The sequence below is a fragment of the Alligator mississippiensis genome, chromosome 5, assembly GCF_030867095.1.
Source record: "Alligator mississippiensis isolate rAllMis1 chromosome 5, rAllMis1, whole genome shotgun sequence".
NCBI lineage: Eukaryota > Metazoa > Chordata > Crocodylia > Alligatoridae > Alligator > Alligator mississippiensis.
The window spans coordinates 56,702,874-56,725,992 of record NC_081828.1 but is presented as its reverse complement, the minus strand read 5'-3'; the positions used below and the strand labels follow the sequence as shown (position 1 = coordinate 56,725,992).

General features: G+C 43.4%; 1 protein-coding gene across 1 annotated transcript in view; it reads right to left on the bottom strand.

The window, feature by feature from the left end:
* The window catches only part of PLA2G4A (phospholipase A2 group IVA), a 125,811-nt gene that overhangs the window by 67,404 nt on the left and 35,288 nt on the right, over positions 1-23,119 (bottom strand). The window contains exons 4-5 of the mRNA XM_006258681.4: positions 4,399-4,547; positions 1,455-1,568 (exon numbers count right to left, since the gene is read on the bottom strand). Of these exons, the coding sequence (XP_006258743.1) occupies positions 1,455-1,568; positions 4,399-4,547 (263 nt within the window). The remainder of the gene's footprint in view (positions 1-1,454; positions 1,569-4,398; positions 4,548-23,119) is intronic.

Below are 23,119 nucleotides of genomic sequence, written 5' to 3'. Positions count from 1 at the left end.
AGAGCATGAGGGGAGGCTCAGGTAAGGTGCAAAGCATCATAGGATCCAGGGAGACTGAGACTTCAAGTGACCCTGAAGGGGATCTGAGACAGAAATTCAATAAACCAATTTAACCTAAATCTGTTTTGGCCATTTTGAAAGCGGTTTATGTGCACTGAACTTCTGTTATGTTCCATATTTGAACTAGTTTCTGATCACTTATACCAGTTTGTGTGTAATTTCTGTCCCCAGTCCTAATGTACATACTGTAACTGATTTACATAAACAGGCTTTAACCAACTATTTGCTTTTCCAGAATGTGCTTAAATGATTATGCCATGTGTCATAAAGCTTAAAAAAGTTGTGCAATAAAGATTTCTGTTCATATAGATTCCTAAAGCAGAACTGTAAAATATTTCAGCTGTAAATAGCAGCTGAGATAGTATCTGTAAATAGCATTTATATAAAAATGTTTTGCAAATCAACCACTTTTCAGGATTTATAGTATAGGCTGAAGGTGCTGCTAAATTAACTAAATTATATTCCCCAAAACCCAAACAGAATAGAGAAATTGTGACTTGCCTTAATATTACAACATTCAATAGTGCTTTATTATGTGCTAATCAAATATTCCTGCTCACCATTTAGGCTAGGGACTGAAATTACATATATACAAGTATAAGTGATCAGAAACCAGTTCATATCTGTAATACAACAGATGTTCAGTGCACATAAACAGCTATCAAAATGGTTGAAACTGGTTTAAGATGAACCTGGATGGATGTAGTATCAGACTTAACTGACTGAGGATAAGTCAAGTTTATTGAACTTTAGGTTCCATATCCCTTCCAGATACAAATTTACTTACAGACCCCAGCATCCCAGAATGTTTTGCACCTCCCCTGCAAACTCCCCCTCACAGGGTGGGTAGGCAAGCCTTGGCCCAAGCTGTCTGGCCCAGACAAGCAGGGAGGCATGCTCTAGCACCCCCGGGCTTCTGGCATGGACCACTGCAGGCCTGTGCCTGCATTTCTGGAATTGAAAATGCATGTCTATTCACTTTCTTATTGGTTCAATCTGTGCATTTTAGACTAACCTGTGAAGTATGAATCATTTCAGCCTTGGGTTTGTAGGCTGTCTGTCCTTAGCCTTTTTAGCAGTGCTATCTATAAAAGAATCCCTTTAATGTTCAAGGAACTATAAATAGCAGTAGTGAAAGTAACAAGTTGCATGCCAACATTTGTGTAATTTCTTATGCCCATACGATCCCATGGAATTAAACTAAATGTGGAGATTTGTTCCAGAGCAATAGCTTGACATTTCTGAATCATACAGAATACTTTCCAAAGAGAAGCTAATGCATTCTGTTTACAAATACACAACTTGCCAAATGTCTCAATCCCACTCCAATAAACTTCATCACTTTGTTCAATGCTGCTTCAAAAGAGGCAAAGTTATGGAAACATGTGACTCACTTTATTGAAAGTAAATACAACTTCTTTCTTCTCTCCCACTTTAAGAGACAATATAGGAAATGTTGAGGTGCCAAGAGTCTCATCCATGACATAGTTGGCATCCATTAAAGTAATCTAGAAAAGATACACAAACCTTTAGTTCATCTTTGATTATCACCTTTTAAATTCATATAACTTAAAAAAAGTATTTGAAACAAAAAAGGCAAGGTTAAAGAAAAGAATGTGACTAAGCCGTGTAATCTATAGTCATAGCCCAGACACAGGCAAATATTAGGCCTGCGCAAAGCAGCTAGTATTTGCTTCGGATTTATATTCGGGGGACAGTGATTTGATTTGGCGATTCAAATCACTGTCCCGAATTGATTCAGCCTAATCTGATTCAGAGGCCAAATCTCCAAATCAAACAGGCCTCCTGCAGAGTATAGACTTCTTAAAAAACTAAACAAAGTTTATTACTACAGTATTGTAGAAAGCCAAAGTTACAACAAATCTTTGCTAGGAGAAGTATATTTTTTCTGTAAACTGATATGCAATTTACCATTATGACATCATATCACTCATTCTTGAGAGGCAATTTTCAAGGGACTGTATAGCATATTTTCCAGGGACACATGAAAATCTTTCATTATTGTAAGCAAATACAACCAAATCCCAATTTAAAATGTATCCAGGTAGCTGTGAAAAAGGATAGTGATGTGATTCTGGCAACTGGATATAGCTGTATTATACTAGAAATTGACTATGTGCCAGTTTATAAAATATTATACTTTCTAATGACTGTATAAACCCCTACTAAAAGCTGAGAAACCACTCATAAAATGTACAAGAGGTGTTTAAAAACTGTCTCAGTTCTTAGCATACCAGGAGATGACCTAAGACCATACCATAATGGGAGCAGGTGACACAGTCTTTATCTTAATAGAAAATGACCAAGACCACAGTATAGTACAAAATGCATGTCTATCTTTGCATTTGTTCTTTGATGTCATGGTACTTAAAGATATATGACAGAAAGAGACATGGTCTTGTCTTGAAGAAACATGGTTTTGTCCTGAGTTTGGATAAGTCATTAGTCATTAATGATCATTTCTTTAACAGGTCTTATTTTTAACTCTGGTAGACCTAAATTCTATACTCACTACATAATTGTGGCCCCAGTTTGAAGCCAAAGAAGTTGTCCAAGAGTATAACCAACAGAGTATGACACATGAGCAGAGATCCTAGTTTTCTCTGATTTAAAAAAAATCCCCAATTTTCAGTTGATAAAAAGTAACCCCAAATCCACATTTTTTCCACAATTAAAATGAAATTCCACTAATATATATATATATAGTGTGTGTGTGTGTGTATAGTGGTGTTTCATTTTAATCATGGAAAAATGTGGATTTGGGATTATTTTTTTAAATCTGAAAATTGGGGATTTTTTTAATCAGAGAAAACCAGGATCCCTGCACTTGAGGATTCTTTCAATTATGTCAATATTAGAAAGTAAACTTTCTACCCTGCTCCCCATCCCCAGTTTTCTACACTGCTCATTTTTTCAAGACTTCAGGACCTACTGAAGGCTTTACTAGAGGATCCAACCATAGTTTCTGCTTGTTTCTAAAACCTAAATTAGAATTTTCTTAGGAAGGTTCTAACTTCAGAAGGGCCATGCATAAAGAAAGCTGACAGAGAGAGACACACACATTCAACATAGAGTCAGGGAAGTAGTGAAGACTTGATTCAGAAGGCAGAATCCTATTTTACTTTACATGTCTATGGGGCATTTAGCCAACCATGAAAGTTCCATTTTTGGCACTTACATGTAGCTTTGAATTCTATGTTGCTCTCCTCTTGAAACTAAGACCCTGCACCTTGCACTTAACAATCATTGGATAAGTAGATGGAAAGCAATGGGGAATTTTTTCTCCTTGGGAGAAGGGCCCTGAGCCTCTTATCCAGGGAAACTGATTCACTGAGCTACAAATCCTTTGTCTTGGTCTCTCCCTCCTAGCCCCAGTAGGCCAGCTTTAAGAAGAGCACTAGGAAGTATTCTAAATATTGCCTAATTTATGGCCTAATGAAAGAAAATTACACATTCCCATTTTTCTTTCCAATTCCTAACTTCAGCAAGATATTCTTCTGCTTGCTTGTAAAACAGGGAATCGCAAGCTAGGGTTTTAAATCCTATTCTTGGATTCCCTAATACAAGTTGTGCACACCTAGCAAAACCATGTAGTTTAAGTGACTGGAACTCAAGTCTGGCAAACCAGTTACTTTGTCTTCACAGTGTTGCAGTCATCCATGTGTCACTAGGAATTCTCAGAGCATATCCCATGATTCTCTAAGCTTGAGTAAATTGAGTTGCTTATAAGGACTCTCTCCTGATCCAATAGGGAACTACATGGGAAGACACTGGAGGACTATTGGAACTCAAATGGTTTAGTGTCAACTGGTTAGCAGCCCACAAAGGATCCCATTTAGGCTTTAGCCTATACCCCCAGGATGACTAAAAATAACTCCAGTTGGGAACACCTCTAAAAATGGGTCAGAAGACTTTGTGGTCAGGGAGGAGTGAAGAATGGGCAGAAATTTAGCTCCAACCTACCCTATTTTCTGGTCAAGTAGCTGAGTCAGGTAAGGGGCAGTAGAAATAAGTAATAATTTGCTGCTATTGTGAAGAACAGCACATTACTAAACCTCTGGAGCAGGCAGGGAAGAAATTGTGACTCAGATGCATGCCTTAGAGTCACAATGTCTTCTAGAGCTACCTCTGGGATGGTGCAACTTAGATAACTTCTCTTGCTCAGCCTCATGGCCAAAGGCAAAATCCATCCTTTAACATTAAACAAACATACTGAAATCCTCAGATGATAGATGCTGCATAAGTGCAAAATGTTATTTTAACCCTCCAGATGTTGCTCATTTTCCATGTCCAGTTGCATCTCAATGCACAACTTACCTCCAGAACATTTTCCTGATTTGGGTCCAAAATAAACTCAAATGACTCATTCCACACAGGATTAATATCATTATTGATATGCCTTGTCCTCTTTCTACAATCAGGGGCTGATGGGATAAACAGCTCCACATAGGGATCTGGAGTGTCAACTGTAGAGTAACAAACAAATGTGGAAGTAAGACTAAGTCTGGATAAAATTAACCAAAATAAAAAAATAGGAAAATGTGATTTAATTGTAAATAGATGTATTATATACAGTAATAAATCAAAGGTACATGAGTTGATCTTGTTCCCCAAAAAAGTCAAAGTAATTACACTATTAACATTCAAAAGAGCAGGACTTGGCCTTGAAAAAGTAAGTGAACCTACAGGGAAGCACAGATATTAATGGAAAAATAATTTGATGCTACAACTTAGTAGCTCCATAATGCTCCAGATCCTTTTCCTCCACAAACTACCCTGTGATAGCATAAACTATTACCACATTGGAGCAAATATACCTGGTGAGGTTAGGACAGACATTCAAAAAGCCCAAGGCAGAATCAATCCAAGTTAAAAGGTTTTCTTTAAGTGGTGTAGTTTGGATCAGTAGCGAATAGAGCGCACATTCATCCTTTGATGGGATGCGGGGCATAAATCTTAGACTGGGTTCCACCATTTTTACACCAGAATGTGTGCACTGAACTCCTGTTCCGTTATGGGTATAGACCAGTTTTTTCAATCACTTATACTGGTAAAAGTGTAATGTCAGTTCCTTGCCTAAGTGATTTTTAATTAGAAAGAAAAGATGTTTTGGATTCAGTTTTATGCCCTTATGAGGGAATCCTAATGCCATCAACAGACATTTTTCAGGAAGAGGCACAAGATTGTGCTGCTCATGTACCTTCTAAGGCCCTGGACCATGTCATGAGGAGCTCCATGAGTGAAGTCACTGAAATTAATAGAGGTTTGCTCCAGTGTAAGGGTCACTGTACAATCAGGGACTTATTTACATATTTAAATAGTAGGTGTATAGCTCAAAATCTAATAACTGTTCCATTGGTATCTAGTGCACAGTATCAGTGATGAAGACAGGATGCTGGGAGAATTAGTAATTGAGTTGTATTTGCCTATTACTAAAAAAAAGTTGAATGCTGCTGAACCCTACCTGCCTATCCAGTGGAGGCAAGTATATATTTTTTGACAGATGCATGAAATACCCATCTAGTTTAACCATCAACATCCTGGTGAAGGAGGGTGAAAAAGAAAGTTTTTCAACTGCTCCAAAACTGCCATAAAACTAATGCAAGGTTGCAATATTTTTCTCACAATCTATTTATATTTAATGAGTATGTGCTTTAGTTCTTTTTGAAAAGATACATATCAGCTTGACCACGTATACTTTTTTATATCAGTTTCAAAGAAGAGGATGTCAGATATCAAGATAGCAGGCATACTACAGAACTGTTGCAATATGAAAATGCAACGTTAGTAAAACAAAGTGAGAGCAATGGCACATTTAATTAATTTCATATGGTACAGAGAATAACTTATTTTTCCATGTCTCAATTTTATTCTTGCCAGCCAAATTTCTTCAATTGGGTTTCTCTTGTTTTGGGGTTTTTTGGGGGGGGAGAAGCAGGATTGGGGGGTTTTTGTTTGTTTTGTGCAGCCATAATCTCTGATCCTGCAAAAGGGAACTGTTATGGATACACTATCAGTCCCTTTACTTTCACTAGGGGCTCTTCTTGGGAATTGAACTACTGTAGCTCTTTGCAACATCAAGTGCAATACTGCTGAAACACACTTGCAGGCTAATAAAGTGAAACCTCTTCATATCTTCTGAGATGATCACAAGCTAAAATCAGTTCATCTAGTCACATCTTTATCACAGGTTCTTTTCTCCTTTTTGTCCTTGAAACTATTTCAGGCTCTTAAACATGTAGACAGCACAGCAACCATTTTCTTGAAGATCTTGATGAAAACAACAATACCCTTAGTTGAACCATTTAAAATGCTGAATATAGGTGGTCAGAACATTTCCGATTACACAGAACATTTTATACAATCCTCAGGTTAAGTTTAAACAAGCTGCTGCTGCCACTGCTGCCCCCCTCCTCCCAATCCACAGCTCTGGAAGCTAAGTCAAGAGTGCCTGCAAGAACCACATGACCACTGAAGCTGGAAAATGGAAGGACCCAGCCAGCCAGACCAAAGAGAGAATGAAACAGAGAGAAAGAGAGAAACGCAAATAAAAAGGAGACAGTTTGGCACAATTTGACCAAATTTTCAGCAGGAAATGTTTCAGCACTCTTGAACAGAATAAAAGAAGTCTGAAACTTTGAAAGCTGTCATGAAATGAAGCTGTTGCCCTTCAACCAGGGCCAAAACACAAATAACTGGAAACAGCTATAGACCATCAAATCTATGAGGCTGTGTACCAAACAATCAAACCTCAAATATTTTATTTATGAATGTCCAAATTGGCATTCAAAAAAACACTTTATTTCTGCATTTAGTCTGTGGCAGAATGTCTGTGCATATTAGCTCATTCTTAAGATCTGAGAGCATAGATTCCACTCTGCCCAATTTTATAAAACTATTTAAGAACCAATAAAAGGCTGGGAAGCTCTTCAGAAAAAACAATTCTTAGCTTCCAGAAGGTTAACTCTCTCTATCTGGACCCTGTTACATGCTGCACTTTGAGCTGCTCAAATGTTGATTGTTGTTAATGCTAACTCAAGTTTGGAGTAGTCATACCTTGAAGGTGGACAAAATACAGCCTGAGGGCCAGATCTGACCCACCAGGCAATTTCATCTGGCTCATGGGTGCCCACCAATTAATTGTTACCCACCCAGCCTGCATGCCTCGCTCCCACCCTCATGCATGTGTGGAACGGCCCCAGCCCAGTCAGCACACAGCTTCCAGGAGGAGCTGCTGCTGCCACTGCTTTCCCAGTATCCAGCAGTTCCTCCTCATCTCCCTCCTGCAGTGCTTGATCCAGGCAGTAGGTAGGGAAGTAGCAGGGGTAGAAGAAGGGGGAGCTGCAGTGGGGGCGGTGGATCTGCAGCAGGGTGGGGGCATGGAGCATGGGGCTGGTGGGAACACAGAGCCTCTGGGTGCCCAGGGTGGCAGCAGGAGCGTGGAGCTCAAAAGGGCAGGGTGTGGGTGTGAGGGAGGGTGGGGAGTGTGCTCATACTTCCTCCCCACCCTTCCCATGGCTGACAGCCCACGCCATTGGCAGCAGCAGCAGGCGTTAACCCTCAAGGCACTCGTTGCCTGCACAGGTGCTGCCGCCCAGTGGCTCACAGCTCTAGCCAGAGCTGCACATGGCAGCAAGCCAGGCAGGCCACCTCTATCGTGTGGGGCTCCCTGCAGCACACATGAAGTTCCCAGCACCTGTGCACCACCAGGGGGAAGCCCCATGCATTGGAGCTGGCTGACTTCCCTGCTCTCTGCCACCATGGAAGCAGGAGGCAGGGCTCCCCACCACTTCTGGCAGAGTCCCAGAAACTGCACATGGCAGCAGGCAGCAGGGAAGGCAGCCAGTTCCAGTGTGTGGGGCTTTCCTGCAGTGGCGCATGAGTGCTGAGAGCTGCATGTACACTGTGGGGAGCCCTGCACAATAGGGGCAGGCTGGCCTGGCTGTACTGCTTGCCACCATGTGCAGCTCCAGCTGCAGCTGCATGCCACCAGGCAGCAGTGCCCGCACAGGGCACAAGCACCCCAAAGTCCCCTGCCTGCTGCTGCTGCTACTGCTAGCAGTGGGGGCTGTGTGCCATGGTGGGGGGGGTGTGGGGGGTGGTCTTCACACTTCCCCACCCTCTCTCATACCCCACAAACCCCACACCCTGTCCCCACAACCCCCCAAATATATACACCCCCAACACACCACCACACCCTCTCACAACCCCTCCTACACACACTTTCCCACGCGCCACCATACACACACACCTCCAACCACACCCCAAACAATATAAAAGAGTAAGACTTTATTTTTGAACTATTATGCAATTACCTCTATATATGCTACACAAACACAACTCAAGATAAAAATATTTTTTAATAAAATTAAAATATAGTAGGTATTTGACTTTTAGTGTATAATTTGGGTTTTTTCTGGTTCAAAGATGGCAACCTCCCCCCCCAAAGGACAACTTCTGGGGGCAAAGGTCAAGGGCTAGGGGTGGGACTTCCAGTCCCAAGGTGGCGACCAGGGCGTGGGGCACCTGTCAATGGGTGGGGCTACCCTTGCGGCTCTCCACAGCTCACCAAAACTCATTAAGTGGCTGTCCAGTTTAAATAATTGCCCACCCCTTCCTTAAGGCTAAAAACCTTCTGACCATGGCCAACGTGCATACCTGGGACTTGCCACTAAAGGGTTTGCAAGCAGAGGGACCTGACTAGGAGCTACACCTACTATTTGCCACTCCAGGGCTGGTGAGCCAGGACAGGCTTCTAGGCCTGTTCTGTATGTAAGAGATGGATTGGCAAGGAGGGGCAGGAACATGAAGCTGGGAGGCACAGAGTTAATGGGATGGGGGATGGGAGGTGGAAAGCAAATAAGGAAATGGAGGGTGGGGGTGGAAGAAGGGTGATGAAATGAAATCAGCCAACCACTGAAGGATAAAATAAAATAAAAGGAAGTAAAAAAATAAAAAGAAATAAAAAGGAATAAAATTAGAGAAGGCCTCATGTTCTAATAATTTTGTATTTGGAATTGGGATGTGGGGGGATGCTATTCATACTTCCCAGGATGGAAGCAATGGGAAAAGGCACTTTTGTGGGAGCTACTGTCCCTGCCCTGGAAAGCAAGCCCCAGATCATGGGGACCCAATCTGGCCCCTTACCTTGTTCCCCTCCCCACCCTCACTAGACCCCACTCCTGGACCCATCCATACCCTGTAACCTAGCTAGCTGCATGTGTTCTGCAGGCTGTTTGCACCAGTGTGCACTGGAAGGTCACCCCTGAGATGGGAGGATGAGTTGGCTTAGTGCTAGAATTCCCCATCCCACCCGCCCTGCAGTAGAGTTAAGGGGGTGGAAAATTTGTCCACACTGAACAGGAGGGTGGGGGAGTAGAAACTGCATCCTGGGATACTGGAGGACTACAACTTGGGTGGCTCATCTGTGAGGAGCGGCCACATATTCATGGAACATGAGGGTGGTAATGCGGATCAGAGATAAACCTACCTTGAAATGATGTAACTATCCTGCCTAAAATGTATTTGAAACTAATTTTAGCTGTTAATGTGCGGACAGTCCAAAGACTAAGAGCTCCAGGAGCCACCTAAACATAATGTGTAACAGGCCCCTATTTAAATTTGGTGAAAGATAGAATCCATGGTTTCCTTCTACTGGAAAATAAACCTGCTTGAATTATTAAGCAACATTGTGTACATATAATTGTTCAGGGCCCCAAGCTAGGTTTAGGAGGCTTACTCTAAGTTGTCTAAACCTAAACCAGAAACAGGTTGAGCAGGCATTTGCTGCTGCTGGCAGTGCTGTGAACAGCCCAAGGTAACCTGGGATGAGGGGAGAGATTGGTGGAATCAGGAGACTAGGAACAGGCAGGTTTCAGGGTAGTAGCCCTGGGTCTGATGCAAGTGGCTGGGCTGTGCTATGAATGCATACAGGCATTCACAAGATCAGGTCAGCCCTTCATAGATCAGATTAATCCATTCTCAATCTAAAGTTAGTCCACCTTCTGAGGTGAAGTAACATAGATCAGGTGTGCCATTTTTTTGGGTTAAGTCTTGAGAACACCCATACAAGTGGGCATTGAGATCGACCTAACTCTGGTTAGGTTAATTTAAATGTAATGGTTGTTCATACCCATACTCCCCAGTCTCTTCAAGTTGGGATGTGGATAGAATCACAGCTAGCTGAAGTTAGCAAAATTTTCATTGACTTCAATAGGACTATAGCACCTGGCAAGCCTGGGTATTCTGACAATACTTTGGTATCAAGCACAGCAGACAACTGGCACCAAAAGGATGAACTTCCACACAAACAGCTTGGTTTTGAATTATGACACTTTTGCCAAGTATTTTATTGCTCAAAACCTCATTCCCTGTTTTAAAGTTGAGTATTTTTATTCAACTTTGTGGACCAGCTCTCCTTATTCTTTCCTTATATTCCATAGTCCTCTAAACTCAAAGCACAAATTGCTTTCTGTTGTCAAAATGTCAAGGAAGATCAAACTCCACAAAACAGCCTACTTGCATACAGATGCCATTATCATCTTGCCTATGAAAACACCTCTAGTCAGTCTGTTGAAACAAAACCTAAGCCAAAGGCAGTTTGCAGTTTAACTTAAAAGCAGGTAATGTGGGAATGACTGTGAAAAGATAGCTTAGTAGCTGAAATTTGCATCAATAAACAAAACTTTCACTTTCTTTTTTTTTTTTCCTTTTTACCTCAGGTCAAGATGTTATCACCTGTTCTTTCACATCTGAAAGTCTACTTCACAGTCTTTTCAACTAAGAATATGAAAAACTAATCTTTTAAGACTTTCTTATGAGGTTTGAAAGAGTTTATGTACTGATTAAAATACTCATACAAATTATGCAATAATAATCAAAAAGCTTAACACTATAGTTAGTAGGGGCAGCAGACAAAATACTATCTAATAACTAAACAGTCAGTCAGTATCACAATAATATTCGACTCAATTCATATTGTGAAATGCTACTGTCTTTGTAGCTCATAAGCTAACAGTACTTTACTAAGCCTTAACTCCTTCATGCATGATATGCACTTTGTATCATTATGAATGTTTACAGCTATAGACATGAAAAATGTTATTGGTTGATGATGGTACAGTATAACATTTAATCCCTCTGATCTAGCTCTGTGCAATATTTCCATTTGCCTATGTAAAATGAAATTCTTAATCATCTACACCGATGGTGCTCAACCTTTTTAGCTGGTGGGCTGCATGGGCAGTTCCCAGGCCATCCACAGGCTGGATCCAGTTGATGGTCCACATGGGGCATGGAGCAGTCATGGCAGGGCCACATCTGGCCCTGCAGAGAGAAGCAGGGGTGATCCTGGCTTCAACTTGGCCCTGCAAGGGGGAGGGAGGGGGCATGATCCGGGGTGGGAAGGGGTATGGCTTGGCCTCATCCAGCAGCAGGAATGGGGGGAGGGGGTGTGACCTGGCCTCAACCTCCTGTGTGAGGCTCAGGGTTTGGAAGCTAGCAATAGGGAAGGGTGGCTGTATTTACTGCCTCTGGTGCCAAATTTCACAATCCATAGAGACCTCTGATCTACACTATGTTAAGAACAGTTATGTTTCTTGCATATTATTAGAATATAGTCAACCTGCAGAAGATTTCTATAGACATCACTATGGATGAGTTTTTAGAAGATTTAATATAACATGAAGTAAAAGAATATAATTCTATTACACATGAATGTCACATGCCCCCAGTGGCTGGGGGGCATGGCAAGCTCCCGCAGGCAGCGACACTGTCAGTGGTGGGAGCATGGCAGCAGCAAGTGGGAAGCTCCCACAGGTGGCCATGGCACCGCTGGCAGTGGGGAGGGGGGTGGCAAGCACCAACCGGCAGTCAGCGACCACCCACAGATACCACCGGCAGTATCGGCAGTGGGGCAGGGGTGGTGAGTGGTGAAAGGTGGTACCTTTTCACAGGAGGTGCACCACCATGCTCAGGGGGTGCACATGCACCTGCGTGCACCCCCTATGCATCACCAAAGCTATTACATTTTATTTAAAGAGAATATAAACTAAGAAGTAATTAAGCACTCATAGGTCTCAGTGAAATAAATAGGAGTTGTGGCACTGACTTTCAACAGGATCAGGCTGGGATCTTAAATTATAATGTTCCTTCTAATTAGAAAATGGTATTTGACAACTGAAGATGACAGCTGTACATGGGAACCTACATGTAGTTTATGCAATATCAAATAGCATCTACATATAATTTAAAATGCCAATATAGATATTCAGTATCAGTATCAACACTTTACTCTTTAATCTTCACTTTTTAAAAATATTAGGTGGTGAAATTTAATGAGTTTTCATCCTCTGATTTATTTCTGGTAAATTACTAATAATCCAGTTTCTTAAATTCAAATGTGACTCTCAAAATAATTAAATTTCACACCTAAAAATATCACTTAAAAGTCAATAATCCTGTGTTAAAATTAATATGCAACATTGTGGTTAACCTGCTCATGAAATAAATTTACAGGTTTTTTCCGTTAGAATGTTAAAAATATCCTGCTCGCTGTGGTTATCTCTTTGAGTATATTCTAACTGGTAAGTGAGATATGGAAATTACAGAAACTGTTACTCATGCCTAAAAAAATAAGATTGAAGTAAGCTCTCTCAAGCTTTAGGAGTGTTTTAATTTGCCTGCCAAAAAATAATAAAAATGACCATAATTATTTTTAATTGTTATGAAAGTAAATAATTTATAATAAGATTTTTTTTCTTTCTGCACATGTGTGTCATTAGAATCCTAGAATCAAAGGACCATAAGGGACCTGTAAGATCATCAAGTCTGGTGGGCAGGAGATTATTGGACTCAAACAAGCTCAATGAAGTGCTTGTCCACCCTCCTTTTGAACATCTCCAAGGATGACGACTGCACCACTCCTCCTGAGAGCGTGTTCCAGAGTCTAAATACCCTTACAGAAAAGAAGTTTTTCCTAATGTCCAACCTACATCTTTCCTCAATTATCCTGTGCTAATTGTGGGAACTGTCCCACATTCCCAGCAGCTCCAGACCATCCCCCTGCACTCCTCTGCTGTGTGCGCTGCTAGCACAGCTGAGGCCCCCATGCAAATGCCATGCTGGCAGGGGCGACTGGGAAATGGAGTCCCTGGCCGACTGGCAGACCAAAGGTTCCCCATCCCTGCTATCGAGCCTATAGCCCTCAATGTCCACTGCCCAGTCATATGTATCATCCCGCCAGGTCTTCATCAGCCCAATGAGGTCAAATTCCTCATCTGCCAGGAGTGCCAGTTCATCCTGTTTGTTGCCTATGCTTCTGGCATTCCCATAAAGAAACCTGAGTTCATCCCTAGTCATGTTAGTTTTTCTGTCCCACTTCAAGTGCCTCAGGGTGTTGGTACTCCTCTGGATGTCCCTTACTTGAAAGTCCTCCCTTGCGTCATCTTGGCCAGAGGATTTGTGTACAACAGTAAAATCTACCCTCCCTCCCCCAGACATTCCTAGTATAAAGCCCTCCTCAGCAAGTCAGAGATTCTCATAGAGAAGAGCTTCTTGCCTCTGCCCAGGAGGTGAATACTATCTCTAGCATGCAGACCATGCTATGCAGTGCCATTAAACTGCATACCAAGGTTGAGGAATCCAAAACCAACATGGCAGCACCATCTCTGAAGCCTTCAGTTGACTTCTTCAATGCACTCCTCCCTCCAATGACCATGGCCTCTAACTGGGAGGATTGAGGAAAAGATCCCTTGTGCTCTAGTTCTTCGAGCTTCACCCCCATGGACTTGTAGTCTCTCATGATTCTCCCGGGGTTGTTTCTCTCTTGAGTCATTGGTGCCCATGTCGACAAGGACCACGGGGTAGTGATCTGTAGCATGGACTAGCTCTAGGATCTTCGCCATTACATCTCAGATCCTGGCTCCAGGAAGGTAGCAGACCTCTCAAGCGAAGGGGTATGGACAACAAATGGCACCTTCTGCTCCCCGCAACAAAGAGTCTCCCACCACAATCACTCTTGATATTAAACTCTTTATAATTTACAAAGGGCTTTTAACTTTTTCCTGGGATCCCTAATGGATACTAAAAACAACACATCAGCTAGCAAGTTTTATTAATACATTCAGCCAAAGCCTAATGTCAAACATATCTATAATGCAATTTGTGCTCTAATATCATATATTGGTGTATAAATATCCCACTTCCATGGGAATACTTAAGAAGATGTTACCATCTGGATATGGGGACAGTTTAACCAGCCTCACACAGTTCCAGGTAAATAGAAAACCTACTAAATAGAAGCAGATACTATAGAAAGAAGCTTTTGCCTCTTAACTAGGAAATATATGACTCCGGTCCTGCCTCAAAAATGAGAGAGGCTCTTTCTAGAAATGTAAAGGGGGCAATGCAAATTGTAGCCCTGGACAGTCATTCATTCCTACCACTTAAAATTTCTGGGAAATTTGCAGCAGTATGAATCTTTCCAAGAGAGGAGTCTACAGGCACTCTAGCCTCCAGATGCCTCCTGTACTCTGGGTCAACCAAGTCTGGTGAAGGTGCCAGGAAGCAGCTGCTGCTCCATGCCTCTACTTGCCCCAGGAGGAGTGGAATGGTGAGGAAAGGCTGTACATGCCTGTGTCCCTCCTTCCCCCAAAACCCTTTCTGGAAAAGGTTGGGAGAGCAGTGGCAGCTCAACTCTTCTCAAGCACAGGAGAAGTCAAGCTAGGGGGAAATTCCACCTCACCTTTCCCAGTCCTGAGGGAGGTTGGGGAGTCTGGGAAGGGTGTGTGGGAAGGTGCAGCTGGACTGTTCCAGGTCACAGAGAAGTCAAATGTACAGGCATTCATTTTAACAAGAGAAACCCTAACACAGATCTTTCAGGTGTCAAAGTAGAAGATATTTTTTCACAGATGGGGTACATTCCCTTACACCTCTATACAGCAATTGCTACTCCTCTACACAGCAATCAAAATAACTCTCTGGTCAGGCAGTGAGAATGTGAACAAGGTTAAAAATTCTGATGCAACCTTTATAAAAGATGTAGCAGATGGTGCCCTCCCACACACTATAAAACTCTGGGAAGCATTGCCAGTACTTCCAGAGTCTCTTTTACAGAAACCTAGTGTCATTTTCTCAATTTTAGAACTACGTTTTGCAGAATGGTCTTCACTGAAGCCTGTCTCATACACACACCACACACACATTTGTGCACCACTTCTGCTCTGTTATCCCTACTGCTATTGCCAGGGCCAGAGCTACTGCAGGGATGTTGCAGGGTTCTGGGGGAAAGGGACACAAGGGTGAGGCACCTCCTAGCTCCATTCTGGCATCACACTTATCCTTAGGCAGCACCCATTGTCTGTGCTTTGCTCATCCACCCATTATTACAACACTGCTTATTCAGAATTAAACTGCACTTTATTCAGTTCATCTTACTTTGCATTGGATATAGGCGCGCCAACAAGAATGAAGTAAACTGGGGTATGAACTTAGTCTATGTCTATTATTCCATGGCAATTGCCCTTGTCACACACACATTCCATTGTGAATACAAGGTGGTTTACTCCAGTTTTGTGTAGCAGCAAGTTACTTTACACACACCACCTTGTAAGAGTACACACACAGGTAGCTGCTACGGACTTGACATGTTGTTAAATCCGCACCTTAGTTTACATTCTAGCAATAACTACTGTAAAAGCCCATAAAAAATGACAGGCAGAAATAGGCTACTTGTTATAGGGTACCACGTTTCTGTTATCCACTGTGTCATAGCCAACTTGAGCTGTTTTGCCTGGTTGTCTCCTATACAATTGGTATCCATCAACATTTCCAAGTGTCTCCTCTGTAAAATCTTCCGGATATTGATGATTTTCCATGCATGGTGCATTTGGATTCAATCCTCCACATGGTCCATGAAGCATACATCTCACCAAATGATCGTTGCTCAACAGACAATGCACTGTTGTATGATCAAATGTTTGTTCTAAAGTTCTGGTAACGCTCATTGTTCCCATTCATCATGAAATCCCACAAATACTGTGGATACAGTCTTTTTTGGAGGCAGACTCACTTTAACCTCATGACAATAACTCCAGAATTGGCCATCTGATGGTCTTTCAGCTTGGAAGTTTAAAGAGTTACAAAATGGCACACCACATTCATCAATCCACAACTATGTTCCTCAATCTCATCTTCAGTGAATCTATTGTTGCCTACTCTTCAGCCTGTCTTCTATTGTCTCTGTGAACCCTTTGCCTTTCCATTGCATCTCTTCTATGATCTCCTCTTTGCTCAGTTGTTGTGTTTTGTCTTACTCTTGCCATTCTTCCTGCATTCAATTGCTGTCTATTCTCTGCTTCACCTTGGTAAGGGTATTATGGGTTAAAGTTAAAGTAAGGGTAGTAAGGGACAATGTTTGCTTGGATACCAAGAGTACACCATAACTAATTGAAATCAATCACTAAAAGTCCAGAAAAGTTAGCGCAAACACGGTTTTTTGAGCATGACAGACAGAATGACAAAGACATAAATGGAAGCAAATTATTATAGAGGATTACAGAAAACATAATCTTAAAGTGACACGTGAATTGCTTCTGTGCTAAACGTGCTTCTTAGCCTAGATATTGTAAACATGCAGTTTAGATTACCAAAGAACAGTGATGTAAAATGCTTACTCAAAAGAGAGAATTCTTAGAGGAAGGGTTCCATAAATTTCAATAGTGCTATGCGTGTGAGTCTAAAATAAGCATTGCACAGTCCAACCAGAAGTACACAGGCTACAGCATTCAACCTTTGCAGAATACAAACACAGTGTTGATTTTACTGACATGGTGTTGATTTTACTAACAGACTTTTCAAAATAATTTTTCCTTACAGACATACTGATGTGGGTGAATTGAACCTTTTCTTCCATCAAATTGAAACAATCACACAGAAGTATACAATAGTTCACATCCTATTCATTTGCAGAAGCTCCTCGCTTATGTAAACGGATCTTCTTTCTATGTAATGCAACAAACTGCAGAATGACAGAGTAATGGAGAAGCACAAGAACTTTCAAAGGGGATAAAAAATAAGTTTTCATCAATTTTTTCTAAATTGTTTCTTCTAATTTTCTCACTCTTTCAAAATAAAAAAGTGCTAACAGAAAGAAAGCAGTCATTTTTCTATCAAAAAATGTGTTTGCAGAAAATAGATTTTGCTAGATTAGTTTCATACTACCTGGTGGTACCTGTAAAGTGATGAGAAACTACAGCTTTCATTTTACACTTTTATTTACAGTCTTAAATTATATATCTCCACTCTCTTGCCCCATCATGAATAAGTATATATGCATGACCCATCATGACCCATCTCTCTCTCTCTCTCTCTCTCACACACACACACACACACACACACACACACACACACAGGACTGTGTGAAGCTTTGGTTGCTGATTCAATTCAGAGGAGAGTCGGCCCAATTCAGCGACTGAATCTCTGAAACCAAATTGAATCCGGAGACCCGTTAATCTCTCCAAATCAAATCAGAAGCCTCCAATTCAATCTGGATAGATTCGGAGAGATTCAACGATTTGGGCACAGACACAGCTTTATATGTTTTTTCTACGTACCTCAAGGTGGTTTATAAATGCTGAGATGGTGGGGTGGATGAAGCATCCCACAGGAACACAGGGGGGGCCCCAGTGTGCTCAGTAGTGGACCCGGAAGTAGATCAGAAGCACTTCTGGTCCACTTCCAGGGCCACCACAGAGGACATGGGGAACCCCCTTACCCCCTGGCTCACTGACTGGTGCCTCCTGGGTCTGGGGGGGAACACCCAGGGTCCCCATGCAGCCGATCACCAAGTCAGGGAGGTGCGGGGTGGGGGGTCCCCTACGCACTCAGCAGCAGACCCAGAGATGGACTGGAAGTACTTCTGGTCCACTTCACTTCCAGGTCTGCCACAGAGCATGCGGGCGGGGGGGGGGGGGGGGGGGGACCCATGCTCTTGTGGGATGCTTGATCTACCCACCATCTCAGCATTCAAGTGCTGCACCTGGAACCTTCAGGTTCCTAGAAAAATCATATAAAGCTATGTTTATGGCCGAATCACTGATTCTCTGAATCAGAATTGAATCTTCAAATTAGGATTTGGCTGAATTGAATCGGGACAGTGACCCGAATCAGTTAACTGAATCACTGTCCCCTGAATTGGGCTGAATCCAAGTCCAAATTGAATATGGCCCACTTCACACACCCCTAATACACACACACACACACACACACACACACACACACACACACACACACGGGGCAAGGCAGCAAATTTGAAATCAAACCATGGTTAGGTTTGGTGATCAGATGGTTGAACTTAATATCTCCTGAGCTGTTCTGGTCAGTGTATAATTTGCTATTTATATTATAGAATATCTCAAGGAAAAATGTAGGCTATTTCATGGAAATAGTCCTTGATCTGAATTGCTTACAACATTCATGTTCTGCTTGAGGCCCATAGAATAGGAGCATATTATCCTCATTGTTTTCACTGCAACATTCAAATCAGTTTATTCCACTTGAGCTACAGTGAAATAAGAGTGACCCCATTGCAAAATACCACTTCAGCTGCCCAAGTTTATGAGCTGCACAGCCCACACGGGTGTCCTGGCTATGGGCATCTGAGGTAGGCAACAGGCACCTCCTCCCCTCTGGCCAGACCAGGGGCAGGCGCAGGGCTCCCAGCAGGTGGTAGTGGCTTCCCAGAGTTGCCTCCTACCAGAAGTCCTCATGGGCAGCCTTGCTCTCACTCTCCAGCATCTGCAGGCAGCCACCAGCAACAGTGCCACTAGGACAGGACGGGATAGGACAGCTCTACCCTGACAGGGCTGGCAGAAAAGCAGGTAAGCAGCTGGGGGTGGTGTAGAGCCTGTGCCCCTACTCCCCCTCTCTCCCCCCCCCCCATCAGCCCCAGCCCTGATCCATCCCACTGCACTGGGGAACCATATCCCCAGCTGTGCAACACTCACCAGACCGAGGGGCTGGGCCGGCTTAGGGCCAGGACTGCCTTCACCTCAGTGGCACTCATGCTCCCTGGCTCACCCCAGATGTACCGAGGAGGCCAGACAGACCCAACCACAGCCCCCTGGTGGGTGCAAAGGAAATCTGTCCTCACTTGGTGGGAGGCCTCCAATTTTCTGTTTGCCTAGAGCCACAATGATTCTTAATCTGTCGCTGTCTGCCAAGTATGGGACTCCTACAGAAAGCAACAATGAAGACAATAATGACAATTTCAGCAGAGCCAAGGAGCAAGAAGAAGATGACAACAACAACAACAGCAATGTCTGAAAGGACTGAGAAATAGACATAGCAATAACTGCCATGAAGGCATCCTACCATATGTGGGGGTTAGGGGCAAGATTGTGTCATTGTGAAAGGCAAGGGTGATGGTGATGGACATTCAAGTATGTAGACAGGTCGGAGTATGGGATGCACAATGTGAATATTTTAACAGGAATGTGTATGATGTAATTGCAATGACATGCTTTGGACTGTTAAGTGAGCCATAGTGGTCACAGGACAGGTTGGTAGAGCTCCTGTGCTGTGTGTATATATATATATATATTTTTTTTTAAATGACTACCAGGCCCCCAGCTATCTGTTTTAAAACTACACTGATATGTCTACATTATGCTGTTTTTGATGTGTTGTGCAAGCTATATAATTAGGTATGAACTTCTTGACATATGCTAGGCAACATTTAAATTGTATAGAGAAAAGCTTCTGAAGCTGAACAAATTTCAAAATAGAAACTTTGAAGACAGCATCATTCAAATGATGTTAATCAAAAATGGGCAACAAAAATGGTGAGGAGGCTGGGGAACATGATTTATGAGGAAGGATGGAGGGAACTGGGCTTATTTAGTTTAGACAAGAGAAGACTGAGGGGGGATATAATAGCAGCCTTCAACTACCTGAAATGGGGTTTAAAAGAGGATGGAGATGGACTGTTCTCAGTGGTGGCAGATGACAGAACAAGGAGCAATGTTCTCATGTTGCAGCACGGGAAGTTTAAGTTAGATATTAGGAAGAATATTCTCACAAGGAGGGTAGTAAAACACTGGAACAGGTTGTGCAGAGAGGTGGTAGAAGCTCCATCCTTGGGTGTTTTCAAAACCCAGCTAGACAAAGCTTTGGCTGGAATGTTCTATTTGGGGATGATCCTGTGCTGAGCAGGGGGTTGGACTAGTTGACCTCCTGAGGTCCCTTCCAACCCTAACTTTCTATGATTCTATATCTTTGTCTGGCAAGCAAGCCCAGTGGACAAACATTGGTAGTACACTATAATCAGATGAAGCCCTGTGTGTGCTCACAGGACAGAGACCCTGCCCCCACAAGAGAGCTAGGGAGGCCTTTTCATCAACAATCAAGACTCTACCAGAGGCTTCATAGCCTGTGGGGCACTGAGGGACCCATCTGCTGTCCCAACCTCCTAGCCTATAAAGTACGCTGCTTGCCAGGGGCCTGCATCCAAGATGTTGTGGAGAGGATCCCCAGGTTCATCCAGCCCTTCAACTACTACCCCATGCACCTCATCCATCTGGGAACAAATGACATGGCCAGGAGCAATCCAGACCAGGTCATGAGTGAATACAGGGCTCTGGGGGCTAGGCTCAAGGGGTCAGGGGCTCAGGTAATCTTTTCTTCTGTGCTCCCTATTGCAGGCCATGGTCCTAGGAGGGAAGGATGCATTGAGGAAGTGAACCAACATCTCCAACAGTGTTGCCACCGAGAGGGCTTCAGTTTTCTCAAATACAGCAAGCACTTTAGTGAGAGATGACTCCTAGGAAGAGACAGCATCCACCTCACGTGGAAAGGTAAGTCACTGTTCTCAGCCAGGATGGCCAATCTTCTAGATAGGGCTTTAAAATAAGATTGCAGGGGGACAGGGAAACACTGACTGGAGCTTGCCCTGGGACCAACAAACAAGAAAGGTCTATAGACAGGGACACTGGGAGAGCCACACTTGTGGGAGCTGAGGGAATAGTTCTCCTTCAGTGTGACAGGAAGTCGAGGGCCCCAGCAGGAGGACTCAGGTGCCTGTACACTAATGCCAGGAGCAAGGGGAACAAGCAAGCTCTCCTGCTCTCCAGTGGGCATTAAACCTAGTAGGGATAACAGAGACCTGGTGAGACTCTTCACACTATTGGAATGTAGCGATAGAGGGCTACGCCCTGCATAGAAGGGACCAAGTAGGGAAGAAAGGTGGAGGTGTAGCTCTTTATGTGAAGAAGCAGTATTCCTCCTTGGAGGCTGACATCGGCTCCAAAGAAAAATGGCTTGAAACCCTCTGGGTCAACCTGCAGGGGCAGGGGGGCAGCAAGAGAGACCTAACTGTAGGTGTATACTACAAACCACCAAACCAGGGGGAGAAACCTGATTTAGAGTTTGCCCAAGAACTGACAGAGGTCGTGTGTGCATGGGACATGGTTGTCATGGGCAACTTTACAGAACCCCTAGCGAAGGTCTTCCAAAACTTGTGGTGCTCCAGAGAAGTCCCTGAGGTCTGGAAGAGGTCCAATGTTGTGCCCATCTTCAAGAAGGAGGGAAGGGAAGACCAGGGTAACTATAGGCCAGTTAGCCTAACTTCTAGCCCAGGGAAAATCCTGGAAAAATTTATTAAGGACTATGTGCAATAGGCTTGAAGCAGGTAGGATTCTGAATGACAGCCAGCATGGCTTCGTCATTAGCAGGTCTTGTCATACCAACTTCATTTCCTTTTATGATCAGGTAACTTGCCACCTGGATGAGAGAGAGGAGGTTGATCTTGTATACCTTGACTTCCAAAAAACTTTTGATCTGGTATCCTGTGATGTTCTCACAAGAAAATTGGAGGATTATGAACTTAACTGCAAGACAGTTAGGTGGGTAGGAAGCTGGCTGTGGGGTAGGACCCAGAGAATTCCAATGAACGGTTCTGTGTCATCTAGGTGAGAAGTGGCCAGTGGTGTCCCACAGGGGTCGGTGCTTGGTCCAGTACTATTCAACAACTTCACCAATCATTTGGATGTGGGGGTGAAGAGCTCAATGGCCAAGTTCACAGACGATACCAAGTTATGGAGAAATGTGGTCATGCTTGAAGATACGCTGCAGATACAGGCGGACCTAAATAGGCTGGGAAGTTGTGTGGACCAAAACCAGATGAATTTCAATATCAAGAAATGTAAAGTGCTCCACCTGGGGATGAACGATCCCCTGCACCCCTACAGGCCTGGATATGCCAATCTGACCAGCACTACTAATGAAAGGGACCTAGGGGTAATAATAGACCACAGTATGAACACGAGCCAGCAGTGTGACACTGTAGCCAGCAGGGCTAATAATATCCTGGCACGCATCGATCGATGCATCTCCAGCAAAACCAAGGAAGTGATTCTTCCACTGTACTTGGCATTAGTGAGGCTGCAGCTGGAGTACTGCATCCAATTCTGGGTGCCGCACTTTAACAAGGATGTGGTACAGCTTGAGAGAGTCCAGAGAAGGGCCACCCATATGATCAGAGACTTGCACAGCAAGCCATATGAGGAAAGGCTGAGGGACCTGGGACTCTTCAGCCTGAAAAAGATAAGGCTGAGAAGGGACTTGGTAGCAGCTTACTACTACCTTATGAGCATACATCAAGGGGTTGGTGAGCAACTGTTCACCAGGACACCCTTGGGGAAAACTAGGAGTAATGGTCACAAACTCCTTGAAGACCATTTCAGGCTTAACATTAGGAAAAGTTTCTTCACAACTAGGGTGTCCAGACTGTAGAATAAGCTCCCTAGGTGGTGCAATTGCCTACCCTGGAAATCTTCAAGAGGAAACTGGGCGGTCACCTTTCTGGGGTCACCTGACCCCAGTTCTCTTTCCTGCTTGGTGCAGGGGGCTGGACTTGATGATCTTTCAAGGTCCCTTCTGGCCCTGCATTCTATAAAGCTATGAATCTATGAATAACTGAACCTCTACCAATACAGCCATAAATAAGCCCAACACTACACTGCCAGAGGATGCTTCTAGACCA